Below are 14345 nucleotides of genomic sequence, written 5' to 3'. Positions count from 1 at the left end.
TTTATTAATAGAAAATTCTTAAATTACGTTATCAAATTGATGAGAGAACTGTCCTTTAAGCAGTTGTTGTTCCGTGTGTACATTCATTTATAATTTATTTTTTGATGTTGTTCTGTGTTTTGGGGGTATATATTGTCCTGGGGAGGAAACATCATCATTCTGTTTTTCTCCTTCTTCTGGTATGGGATGTAAAGTGATTACCATCACAATAATATCAGTCTCACAGTGGATTTGCACTGAATCTTGAAAGATGTCTTTCTCTGCTACAGAATTACAGCACAAAAGCCACTTGCAGTCTCTGCATATAGCTGAGCATATTACAAGTGCTTTACTGCAGGAACAGGCTGCTTGGATTCTTTCTTGCACATGCAGATTATTGTGTTGAGCAGTTATTGGGGCAATGGTGTTTGGGTGGTTTCAATGAGAATCAGACACTTTTTTATTGTATTTGTTATCTTACCCTCCCACACATCATTATTAAAATTCTCATTCGTTGCACAAATTTTGAAAGCTTCAAGATGCATAAGATATACAAAAGAATAACTGTGTACTTATCTTCATTATCTCTTTGTTATTGTCGATAGCTCAGAGTTTTGTCTAGTGGGTACATTCGTGTATTTCAATTTTGTAGGTTCTTGATGACTAAATAACTGATGAAGATTTGCCTGTATTATTCTTGAATTTTATTCTTTGTCACATCTTTCCACATCACACAGTCTTTGCATTTTCCACATAAAATTACGTTGTAGGTGACAAACTCAGAAAACGCCTACTTCTCTTCCACCCGAGGCATGCCCACCAGTACCTACATTCTGCAGTACTGACTTTATTCCAAAGAGTTTGCAAATCAAAATAGTTTACATACTGTCTTTACCAAAGAACAATCTTTGCTAAAATATATCACTATTTTGTAAATCAATCCAGAAATGAATTTAATAATTAACATTAGATTGTGCAATTAATAATGTGTATTTTAAGTATGCCACAAATTTTGTAATTTCATTTATTTAAAAAAAAAAAGAGTAATTTTAACTGCTAGTACATATTGATTATAACACCTTAATTTCTTTTTATACATTTTAGCCTGCAATATAACACATTGCATACAAAATCATATGAATTCTTTTAATGAAACAGCTGGGGTAATTTTAACCTGATAGAGTTCTCGGGAATAGTTGCAGACGAATTTCATTCAAAGGTTTGCAGCTGCCATCTGTGCACTCCGTTCCTATCTCAACAACCTTATCGAGGAGTGACTTTGGAATCCTTGAACATGTTGGAGGTTCCTGTTCTTTTGAAATGTGTTTCTAAATTTAACTTTTCCCTCTTAAAAAATATCAGAGCCACTGAACATGAGAAGAAATAACACTTTTTTTTTTTCTTTTTCTTTCAAAGAGCTTGGAACTGTTGTGGGTGTAAATGGTCAGTCAGCAGGACCAAAAAGTCATTATCTTTCTTGACTATGAAGATGTTGCCTCCCTGTCTCATGGACGCACTACTCAGTTCTTCCACAAGAACCGCACTTTCTTAAAGTTTTTTTTCCCTTGAATATTTTCTATGCTTTTTTCACTTTCTCATAAACTCCTTGGCAGTAAATAACACCATCCCTCAACACTCTTGTATTAATGCACATGATGGATGTTCTTTGAGGGAATAGATCATGAGAATAAAACCACTAACTGAATTTCTCCATATCAGTGCTGTTTGAATATTTGGATGAATGTGGATGATTTGGGGTCAACAGTAATTTGACTTCACCAAAAAAGTCTTAGTATGAATTTAGCCCTACAAATAGTTACACTTTTTTATTTGTATCTTTGCAAAGAAATGATTGAATTTTAAAATTTAGGAGCTCTGTTTAGGCAGAATTTGATGCTTTACAACTTTAATAAATCACACTTTCCATTTGTAGTAGCAGTTTAGGAGCTACAGGTGTTGGAACATGAACAAAAGTTATTTTTGCATTAAGTTGGTAAAAATTGCCAATCATTGATGATTGATTGTGGCTAAATGACTGAAACAATTTTAAATCCTACATTGGTCATTCTACTCAAAATTTTGATGCTCTTTCAATTTGATGTTTAGCAAATTCTCTGTAGGATGTATTGTTAAGCAAAAACATTGAAAAAGGTCCAAAAATTTCATGGTTTGTCCTGTCAGATTTGCCAGTGGTAGTGGCCATATGTGTATGAGGTGTGCTTGCTTGTGTGAATATGTGTGTGTTTTTTCTTTGCTAAAGAAGGCTATGGCTGAAAGCTACAATATGTAACAATCTTTCCATTGTGCCTGTCTGCAACTCAACAGGTCATCTTTACAGTGAGTAGTTATCTGTCCTTTTCCTAATGTTATATATGTTAATTAAAATTATTTCCAGGTTGTGCATATTTACTGGCATGGCCTTTTATCAGGATAAGTTTCCTAGATGATAGTTAATGTAATTGTTAGCTTAAGAAGTTTATCAGACTAATTTTCCTAGGCTATAGTTAATGTATTTATGATCTTAAGAAGTTCCTGGATGATACCTTCATCTAGAGAGAAATGGCCTCTGCTTGTCAATGTCACTTAAACTGATTAGGATCCAAAAAATTTCTCATTTGTTTGTTTTGTATGTAAGCAGGGCTTCTACGTCCCTATTTAGTGGGGAGGTGGTACTGGCACTATTTACGAAATATTTTTGAGCATATCACAGTCAATAGCAATACAGATTTCTTTATTCATATTATTAATTTCCCTTTTAATGACGTTCCAGGCTGTTTTACATTTATTTTTAGGATTTAAAATATACTCTTCATTTGCACTGCTATTATCATTTTTGCTGTTGATCTGTACAGTTTTCTCATATTTAGATAATTTTCCTTGTCCCAGCCACATTCATGAGACCTACTTTTCAGGATGAGTGGTAGTATCCTGAGTTTGTTATATTGTGGAATGCACCAAATGATGGTATGATGCTGCTTATATGTAATATTAGTACACTACCTTTTGGTTACAGTGGAAGAGATCTTTTCTGCTATGCACTTAATCTCTGTTAGGAAAATGGAAAAGCATTTATAAATTATTTTATTGTTACTATCGATTGTGTAAGACCAATTTCTTTCGTTTAACAGTAGCACAGAAAGGATAAGCCAAAATGATCATTGTGAATGAAAGGTACTGGTAGACAAAAAGAAATTTGAAATCATTTCCGCTTGGCACTCTATCTAATTCACAGATGAATTTCAGTGTAGATAATACATATGTGTGGTTGGGTTAAATTTATTAAATTTTGTTGTAGATGAAGATTAAACTAAATATCTAACTACATAAATGGCCAGGATGTAACCATATTTTCATAAAGGAAATTATCCTATTGGTGAAACTATTAACATGTTCCACATCATACTAAAATGTCAAAAATATAGTCCACAGATAACACAAATGCCTAAATGTTAATGTGAATTTTGTCTGTTATAATCAACTTCAACTTCTGCTTCCATTCAAGAATCTGCATGTGTTCTTCGTTGAGAATTCTAGATTACTTCATCATCCTCCCATCCCCACCGCCCTCCCCCACATACACACTCTGCAAGTAATTGAGATGTAGTATCTTTTATTTCCACAGATATTTCCATGACTGGTAGTGGTGTATTCCTTTTCCATAAAATGCATTGTTTATCTGAAAAATAACAATTTGTTTAAAACTTTAAGTACTGTATTATGGAAGCAGTTAGTAACATAAGTGCATACAAACAAGATCTATTGTTAAGAGGATTTAGTTGTATGCATGAATGGTACAAAGAAGAACGCAAGTGCAAAAGCTCAGCTACTGTGTCCAACATCTAGTTTATTTGCATGTCTGGAGCTCAGTTTTTCTTATATCCTGTGAGTGATTGTATTTTATGATGCCACTGTTGCTACTCAAAATAGTGAAATTTTTTATATGCTCTTATGTTTAATGTTCTTTACTCAGTATCTGTTATTTCATCGTAAGCATTCCTACAAATGAATAATTCCAAGCATAGACACACCTTTATTACCATGAAGCTTAAAACTGTGTATTTATGGTTCTTCTTGAAAGTGCATGTGTGCGTGCTTGTGTGTGTGTGTGTGTGTGTGCAGGGAGATAATGAGATCTTTTTTTTTTTTTTTTTTTTTTTTTTAAATCACCTACTTGTCTCATACTGTCACACAATTTATTTTGTTGGTATCTAGTGATTCACCCTCTTTCAGCAAGCATCTATTGGAACATACAAATATGCTGTGTGTAAAAACATTTATAGTTACAATATTTAAATGTTTTGTTAATAAAAATGAGTCTCAAGTTTGCAGATGCCACAACATATATTTCTTTTTCTCTGTTGACAGTACAAGTCCAGCTCCTGCTGCCACAAGTGTGACTGTCAGTAACGCACAACTGAGAGCACCGTCCCAGGCACGTTCACTGCGAATACGCATATGCCGTTCCCCAGGGGCTGGTGGTGGTGGCTCTGGTGGGGTCCAGAGCACTACATCTGGAACAGACCGTGCACGAGGCCCTCTGGAGACAGACTCCAGCAATGAGTACGAGAGTGAAACGGGCATTCCCCGCTCCCCGACGCTCTTCATCAGTGGGGTGTCCATCAGTCGGACGCCTGAGCCTGCAGCAGTCCCTACTCTGCCACCTCCTGCAGTGCCCGAAGAGGGGTCGCCAACCTCTGGTGCTGCCTCTATTGCCCCTACACAGCCTATTTCACCAGCCTCTGTATCTCCAGCTCCAAGCTCACCTCGTGACACTGGTATGCTTTCTATTGCTCACCATCACATTTTCCCCCTTCATTTCTACTTATTTTTTGTTGTATGAGTTGTGTATGTAAAAGTCTTCTTCCTTCAGTGAAGTTCACTATAAAACTTTTCTCCATGAGAGCAGAATGTTGATCTCTGTCCAGATTAATGTTTATCAGGCCATTCTGTATTTTACCTATTTACTGCAGATAAGTATTGATATTTTGTTTTGTTTGTCACTCCATAATGCATAGTTTTGCAATAGAATGCTGACAACTACTTCAACTAATTTGCCTCTTGATCCAAGGTCATTAAGAAATGTTACTCTGACAGTGCTCAAACAAAAAGCAGCTTATTCAAATCCTGCTGTGGCTTACATTTTATTTACCAATGTTTGGACTCCAAGGAGAATAGTGGTAGCATGAAGTTTCTGATCAGTAGTGTACAGTGAAACCCTTGTTTTGCATTTTCTTGCAGTCAAGAGTTAAGAAACACAAAACTAAGGAAAATGGAGATCTGAGAAAAATGTTAAAACCATTGAAATAGGAACAAAAACATGCAGTTGGCATGTATAATAAAAAATCATAATCCTCTTCAATACACTGCCTAAAATTTGTGTAAGTAAAGGAAATTAAATGTACAATAAGATGTTTATGCAATAATTTGTGGTAATGAATTTCATTAGTTTTTAAAAAACTCACAGTTCTTAAAAAATCACAAATGTGTAATAGCAAGTAAAAGTTCCTCAACAATTGAAATTGGTATTTGGGTACAATGTATGACCACAAATTATATGTCAAAACACATATTTTTGAGAGATAATTCCTTTGTGCTCACACAGCAGAAAGCAAAAATTAATTAACATGGCACATTAAACTGAAAACTATGTTGTATTTTGTAAGGCGTTGGAATATAACATGTGGGGTGTGTGTTTTACTTCTCTTGATGAGAGACACAGAGATGCGAAAAAATGAGTTTACTTCTCCAATTGATGTTACAAGCTTATTAGAAGTCAGCTAAGTGAGTTTCTGTACCCTGTATAACACGTAAATTTAAAAGAAAGCTCTGCCACTACAGTTTTGTTTCATGCCTTCGATCACTACTGCCAATCTTTATGATCTACAATGTGTAAAGTACATACGTGAAAAGTGTATGCAATTTTTGCAACTGTATCGCGTCCAATTTGAACATGAAAGTCTTTAAAATGTTCTATTGCAATACCCTTGGATTGTTTCTTTGTGACAGCTCTGCTGTAGCACATGATCTGCATGAAAAGTAAATTTTCAGCACTTCAGAAAATGCTTTCACTTCTACATAGACTCCCGTCATTGAAGGGTCACTCCCCCTCTCTATACATCCAGCAGGCAAGCTCATTTTATGTTTGTTAGTGCATAGTGATGGCTGCACTGGCTGTTGGATGATGTAACAAGTCGCCAGCCGATAAGAACTGACTAGCTGGAAATGGCTGATGTTTCCTTGATTCTGACTGAGCATATTCTTTGAGACTCAGTGTTGGAATTTAAAAGGTGATATTGTTGTTGAATACAGTACATCAGAAATATATGCAAATAAATGGCACAGGAAAAGATTGTGTTCCGTCATCATGTATTTGTTAAGTCCTGAACACTTTCAACACTTCCGTTAACTTTCCTTTTTTTCCATTGCTGCCGCAACCTAGCAGTGTGGTGAAGATAATTGTTGCAAGTTGCATTGCCAATGCCTATGGTGAATTATGTCAGCATTTGCTCTCTCATGTCTCCCCTCTCCAGAATGGCCTAAAATAATACCTTAACTCCAGCACCACCCTTGGTGCAAACTGTCTGTCAGTTGTACCACTTATTCAGTCACATCAAATGTCAATAGGAAGAAAATGGGATGAAGTCAAGCAAGATTTTGAATAAGAAGTTAGAATTGGAGTAACCTTACTAGGAAGAAATGTAAAATTGGGGAATTTTTAGCATTGATCTTATGGGTTTTTCACAGGGGCTATGAATTTATGGAGTAGAATCACAAAAATGTAAAATCGAAGAACATTTAATCTAAGTTCCACTGTATGCACCTAAGTTATAGATTAAAACTCAAACTTCCATGCAGTGTCACATGGAGCGACAGGGAGTAGCAAGAATAAATCTTGGCAGTCCGTTTAATGCTCTTTGAGAGAAGTTCATTATGTCGATTTCAGTTCCTCCTTTCTCATCATTAAGTACTCCACCATACCAACACAGACACAACATTACGCTGCACAAGCTTTCATCAGAGTCATCTGTATGACTGAGATAGAGATTTGGAGTATCTAATGTTTCTTAATTCTGGATTTACCCTTATTCCTGCACCATGGGCCATTGAAGTTACAGTTAATGTTATCACTATAAGGCTTTGGAACGATAAAGGTACCTTTAATACTAGCACACTGCTTGATCATTTCTACTTACTTTTGCTTATTATTAAAATCTTCATAATAAATAACTTGTATCTAATTATATTGAAAAATTCAACGATATGGAAGTCACAATTATCATACTCTCTGGGAGGCAATGACTTCTCAGCCTGTCAGCTTTAATCTGCTAAAATCAAGACCAGATTACATCCAATTAAAGAATACGTCCCTTTTATTGCAGTAGCCTGTTTGCTGTAAAAGTGAATAAGTATTTCTTGTGTGAAACCAGTTGACCTAGTAACTGGTAATAGCTTTCTAACTTGAATTGTGTGTGGGCTGTATGAGGGTCTACGTGAAAGAATCTTGGATACCGATGTATGGTGAATGCTATGAAAATTTTGTGAAGTTTATTCACTTCAGGGTAACACTGTGATACAAAAGAGTTGATATCAATTGGCGATGCAATGATTTAGGTAGCCTCCTATGACATGCTGTTGATGCGGTCATGATTATGACAACAGTCATAGAAATAAAGCAGAATGAACATTCATGTTGCTAGTGATCAGGGAAGTACCAAGGACAAGAAGGAAGTATGTGGCAGTTTCTAGGGGAGAGTTTTGTTGACAGGCTGGGTCACATCCTTTTTAGTCATGGTAGTGCAGAGTGAAACTAAATCAGCAAGGTCTTGTCCTCTCTGTATGACTAATATTGGTGTTAATATAATAGAGGGAAACATTCCACGTGGGAAAAATATATTTAAAAAGAAAGATGATGAGACTTACCAAACAAAAGCGCTGGCAGGTCGATAGACACACAAACAAACACAAACATACACACAAAATTCTAGCTTTCGCAACCAACGGTTGCCTCGTCAGGAAAGAGGGAAGGAGAGGGAAAGACAAAACGATATGGGTTTTAAGGGAGAGGGTAAGGAGTCATTCCAATCCCGGGAGCGGAAAGACTTACCTTAGGCGGGAAAATAGGACAGGTATACACTCGCGCACACACACACATATCCATCCGCATATACACAGAAATGTCTGCTTGTGTCTGTGTATATGCGGATGGATATGTGTGTGTGTGCGAGTGTATACCTGTCCTTTTTTCCCCCTAAGGTAAGTCTTTCCGCTCCCGGGATTGGAATGACTCCTTACCCTCTCCCTTAAAACCCATATCGTTTTGTCTTTCCCTCTCCTTCCCTCTTTCCTGACGAGGCAACCGTTGGTTGCGAAAGCTAGAATTTTGTGTGTATGTTTGTGTTTGTTTGTGTGTCTATCGACCTGCCAGCGCTTTTGTTTGGTAAGTCTCATCATCTTTCTTTTTAAATATAATATTGGTGTTATGTAGACTTTCACTGTTGCACAGACAATACTGATTTCTCGCATTTGAAGATGTTGACAAGTGCTGAGTCTAAGGTGTGTGCAAGTGTGCAGCTGTGCTTGCTGATGCATATTGGATCTTTGAACAGGTTTGAAAGCTTGAGTAATTTTCAGAACTTGTTCTGAAGAAAGATATGCTAACTTTAATGCTTTATGATGGATTTCCAAGCCTGGGGCATATGATGTGGATTAGAAAATCTTTGTATGGTGCTTGGTAGTTCTGACAAATTGAAAACTCGCAGTTCTCTATGCAAAAAATCAATTATCGCGTCTTATTTAACTGGCCTGGTTTCTTTCATGACTGGTGAAAATGTAATCTAGAAATTAAGGCATTTCCTGGAATAACAACGTTTAAGTTTGTTAAGTCATATTTTTGTTTTCCACAAATATTGAATCTGTACTAACAAGGTTGTTTTTTTTTTTTTTTTTGACAAAATATTATTGCTTTCTGACAGACACAATGCCCTCTACAAACATTTATCTACTGGACTGTGCCAACATGTTGTTGCACAGATCACTGTAGACTGTAGACAAACAATACCACTAGAACATGTTTTGTGAGCACTGAGCTGAGACTGTGATGGGGTATCTGTAACATGGAATCTACTTTTGATGACATCACATCAGAAGCAAGTAGAAACTGTATAAACAGTATGGGAAGTGAGTGTGATAATATGAGGGACATCCAATAAGTAATGTGACATATTATTTTTCTGAAAGGAGGTTGCTTTTATTCAGCATCACAATATACTATATTGTTCCCTACTTTTTTTGGCTACAAAACCGTATTTTTAAATGTAATCTCCATTCAGTGCTGGCCTTACACTACCTTACTGAGAGAGCCTGTATGCCTGGGTAAAATGAGTCTACTGGTCAGTGTCAGAGCCAACATCTTGCTGCATCAGTAACCTTCCTAACGCTCACTACTTTCCATGGAGTGCATCCTTCATTGGCTGAAACAGATGGAAGATGGAAGGTGTGACATGTGGGTTGCAGGGTGTGTGAGGGAGAACAGTCCAGTGAAGTTTTGTTGATGAGTGTGTCATTACTACCAACAGAGATATCCAGTTGTGCAGCAAGGTATTTGATTGTGATCCATCAGTCATCTTGAATGAGAATATTCCAACATTGCAGGAGTCACAGCTTTGTGTGGCCAGCCAGTATGGTGGAGATCAGACAGGTTTGTGTAACCTTGTTTTGATGATGACAGACACCTCGCCCAACACTGTGCTTTGTTCACTGTTGGGTCTCCATACACATTCTTCAAGTGCCTCTGAATACCTGCAATGCTCTGGTTTCCTGCCAAAAGAAAGTCAGTGAGAGCGCTCCACTTGGAACAAACCTCTGTTACAAATGCCATTTTGAAAGGAACATATAGGGCTGCAACCTGTTGGAACTTCATGAAACTGTAGGGGCTGAAGCAGTTTGTTGTTGCACACCAAAGTCTGCATTTTTTTTTAACTGAGATTTGCTGAGAAAAAAAATGTGTTGCGTTACTTATTGAATGTCCCTCTTACATCCAGGAGGAAGAGTGAATATGAGAACCACAACATTGGAAGGAAATGTAAAGTTCAGGAAGGAAAGTGGAAGAAAGAGTTGGTGGAGAAAAGGAGAAATTCTGGACAGTGTTATGTTTCACTAGAAATTTGATGTCAGTAAGGACTGTTGTGCAAAGCTATATTTTGCAAAAATAAACACAAAAGATGAAGAAGAGCTCCATGAAAGCTTTTGGGCTGTAAGTGGAAATAACGCACAAGGTAGTGGAAAGTTCAGGTTGGAATGGCAACTCACCATAAAGACTGGCAGACTGGCACAACAAAAAGACTGTTACACATTGAGCTTTTGGCCAAAGTGTTCTTCAGTAAAGAAAGGAAAACACACACACACACACACACACACACACACATATTCACACAAGCAGGCACATCTGATGCACACATGACCGCTATCTCTGGCTGCTCTGACCAGAATGCAACTGTTTCATTGAATGGAAGCAGCAATCCTAAGTTGGGTAGGGAATGGAAAGGAATAGCAGGTTTTGGGTAGGGCGAGAGAAGAGTGCTTTCGGACAGTGGGTGCAGGGACTAGAAGGAAGCAGGACAAGCCACACACCGTCAGGTGGCTTGCGGAGTAGGGATGTAGATGTAGATGTAGAAGCCTGCCAGGTGCAGCATCAGGAGATTGTGTGGGGGAGTGAGAGGGGGGGGGGTTGGAGCAGAAAAAGAGACTAGTGGGAGTATTGGTAGAGAATGGCACACAGTGAGGGTGAGGTAATGTGATTTGAGAGGAAATGATAGAGCAGAGGCGGAATAAATTATTGGATGGAGGGCATGGGGCAGCAGGTTATTGTAGGTTGAGGCTGGGATAATTTCAAGAGTGGAGAATGTGTTGTAAGCATACCGTATTTACTCGAATCTAAGCCGCACCTGAAATATGAGACTCGAAATTAGGGGGAAAAAAAAATTCCCAAATCTAAGCCGCACCTGAAATTTGAGACTCGAAATTCAAGGGGAGAGAAAAGTTTTAGGCCGCACCTCCAAATCGAAACAAAGTTGGTCCATTGTAATATGAGACACAATTTAGGTCGAATGAATGACGATACAGCTACAGTAGTTTGGTTCGAGTCGAAAGCTTAGCAGTTAAGCTTTACCAGGTAGCCATTGCTATGCGTCAGGTGCTCCGTCCGTATTTATACGGATACCCTTCCTTTTTCACGTGCTTCGTCTGGTTTGAATCGATTGCTTATTTTGCTTTGATCTGATAAGTGCCGTTTTCAATGTTATAGGTGTTTACGTCAGTCACTCTAAGCTGAAAATGCATTACTATACTGTGTCATGCATTGTTTATCGCATTCTGATAGTGCGTGTTTACGGCCTGTCGCTACTCACGGCATGGCTTGCTTTTGTGCGCGCTACCGCCGCCTACAATTAAAAAAAGAGAGGAATCGTCACATTAGCGAAACAATGGCAAGAGACTGCTATTTGTTGTTACTTACACTGCTGCTTTCTTTGATAATGATCAACAAGAACCAAATAATAGACTGCGTATGATATAACATGTTCTGAACGAGAGTTTGGCGAAAATTTTTCTCCGTTTGAAAATCTTTGCGGCCACTTCTTTAGTACATCAAATTCTGCACAGAAATTAGTCATCTTAGATTTAAAAATCTAGTCAGTTGCCTGTGCTTCATTTCTGACTGTATCACTATTAGGCATAAGAGTAATACGAATATAAACATGCCACGATACGTGTATTCTTCCGCGTTTGCTGTTGTCTCACTCTAGTTTCGTAGTTTATTTGGCAGACAGGATTTAAATGAGATAGAAGCAAACACGAAAGAATACATGGCAAAATGTTTATATTCGTATTATTCTTGTGGGGAAGAGAATACTGCATGTGATTCACATTTCATCAGGTTCCTATTAGCAACCATCTCTTCTCACAGGTAGGAAAAAATTCAGAACGTAGAGTTGGCCATATTGACAAAAATCCCAGTATTACCAGTCGGATTTTCGTAGTACATTGAAATTCGAAGATGAACAATACGGAATTTGTATTTACTTTGTTGGATAATGTATGAAAATGCAGTGGTCGAAACTCAGGCGGAGAAAAATGCTCGTCTTCCAATTTTTTTTTTTTTTTTAATTTTATTTACTGGCGCAGAGGTTTTGGCGCCAGTATTTATCTTTGTGCCTACAAAGGATGCCTGTGTAGCGCTACATATATTCGACGGCAGAAGTTAGTTGTGGCAGCACCTATCAACATTTTTCAGAACTTCCGCTTGCTTTGCACTCGATTCTAAGCCGCAGGTGGTTTTTTGGATTACAAAAACCGGAAAAAAAGTGCGGCTTAGATTCGAGTATAATACGGTAGCTCCTATCTGTGCAGTTCAGGAAAGCTGATGGTGGAGGGAAGGATCCTGATGGCCTGGTTTGTGAAGAAGCAATTGAACTCAAAAACATTATGCTCAGGTGCAGGTTGTGCCACAGGGTGATCTACTATGCTCTTGGCCAGAGTTTGATGGTAACCATTCATCCTGGTGGATAGCTGGTTTATAGTCAGCAGTGTTTGCAGCAGAAGTGGGATATGTCGTGGCTACTTTCACAGATTCTGTATGATAACACAAGGCTACACATTTCCTTGACTATTTTGTTGTCTGGGAAAGACAACAGCAGCAATGAGGCAGGGATTCCTGTGCTACTTGAAACATTTAGAGGTGTAAAAGAAGGTCCGAACCCTTACATAAAATGGCTGCAGCAGCTGTCAAGGTCAGTGATCAGCAAAGCCTGAACACTTTATTCTTTCTTAGGCAGTTACTGTGATTTATTACCCACCAAGAAAATTTGCCCCATCAGCAGATTCTGAGGCCCTCACATTTTCAGAAATATATTACTATTTATGTTGCACAGTACTAATATAAAAGAATATCATTTGTAACTTAGGTGTTCTCTGGAGCAATGACTTAACTGTGATATAATGAAACTGAGTTATAGAGCATCCTCAATTTCTCATACATGGATCAAATTTCACTCAAATATAGACAAAAGAGCTTGGTTTCAAAATATCTGATGTAATAGTGTAATATGTAAGACTTACTGATTTGAAGTGTCAATGTAATATCAAACTTAAGTTTTTTTTCCCCTTAGATCAATGCATAAAATAAGAAATAAAGTGAAATCTTCCATGTTTAAATATGAAACAGTTGTTAAAACTAGAAGCAGTGGTCTGAGACCTTAATTCAATAAAAATTGTATTTTCAAGGTGTAGAAGTGGACAAGGGAAAAAAAATTCCTGAGTTCTGCCTGGTTGAAAATACACCTTTTCCCGGGTAAAAATACACTTTTTCAGATCTTGATGTGCAGCAACAAATATGCTGTGTATCTTCATATTATGATACGCTGCATATTTTCATATTACAAAAGTATGTATTTGAATTCCACCAAGCACAATATGTTAGTTTCTGAAGCACTGAAATCGAAATTGTGAAGCACTTTAGTATGCCAGTCATTGCTCATATAATGTGATCTCACCAGCTGATGACAGCAGATTTTTAGAGCATATTACATATGATGTAGTCAGCCAATAGAACATACAAATAGGAAAAGTTAATGGTTTAAATTAATATACATGATGTAGCTACAAGAAAAGCTAATCTTTCACAGATAGTATCGGTGTTCTTTGCGTGTGTTACAATTTAATATACATCACATAAATGTGCCACTAAAATTATAAATAATGACATAAATGTCTGGTCTTCTTGGCTTGAAATTCTTCTAAGCGGCTGGCCCTCAAACTGTTAAGCTTTAAATGAGAATCAAATGCTCTGTGATTTAAGAAATTCAAAGCACATTTGCATATCTAACATAATTCATTTGGCATAAAACGAAATTTACTTTGAAAGTAATAATTTTCGACCACCATTTACAATATTTTCCCATCACTTGGTAGAATTCATTTCAATGGTTGTCAGAGAGTGCCAGAAAATGGTGTTACTGTGCGTGAGCAGCTATGATGACATAGAAAACTCACATGTTCGCATCTACACTCCTGGAAATTGAAATAAGAACACCGTGAATTCATTGTCCCAGGAAGGGGAAACTTTATTGACACATTCCTGGGGTCAGATACATCACATGATCACACTGACAGAACCACAGGCACATAGACACAGGCAACAGAGCATGCACAATGTCGGCACTAGTACAGTGTATATCCACCTTTCGCAGCAATGCAGGCTGCTATTCTCCCATGGAGACGATCGTAGAGATGCTGGATGTAGTCCTGTGGAACGGCTTGCCATGCCATTTCCACCTGGCGCCTCAGTTGGACCAGCGTTCGTGCTGGACGTG

General features: G+C 37.7%; 1 protein-coding gene across 3 annotated transcripts in view; it reads left to right on the top strand.

Annotated features, from left to right (window-relative positions):
- The window catches only part of LOC126092311 (ankyrin repeat and IBR domain-containing protein 1-like), a 564318-nt gene that overhangs the window by 532840 nt on the left and 17133 nt on the right, over positions 1 to 14345 (top strand). For all 3 annotated transcript variants that reach the window (XM_049907838.1, XM_049907837.1, XM_049907836.1), the window contains one exon: positions 4345 to 4754. In XM_049907838.1, the coding sequence (XP_049763795.1) occupies positions 4345 to 4754 (410 nt within the window). The remainder of the gene's footprint in view (positions 1 to 4344; positions 4755 to 14345) is intronic.

This window comes from Schistocerca cancellata, chromosome 7 (genome assembly GCF_023864275.1).
Source record: "Schistocerca cancellata isolate TAMUIC-IGC-003103 chromosome 7, iqSchCanc2.1, whole genome shotgun sequence".
In the NCBI taxonomy this organism is placed as follows: domain Eukaryota; kingdom Metazoa; phylum Arthropoda; class Insecta; order Orthoptera; family Acrididae; genus Schistocerca; species Schistocerca cancellata.
Note: the sequence above shows the minus strand (reverse complement) of the source record. Positions and strands in the feature narration are given on the sequence as shown.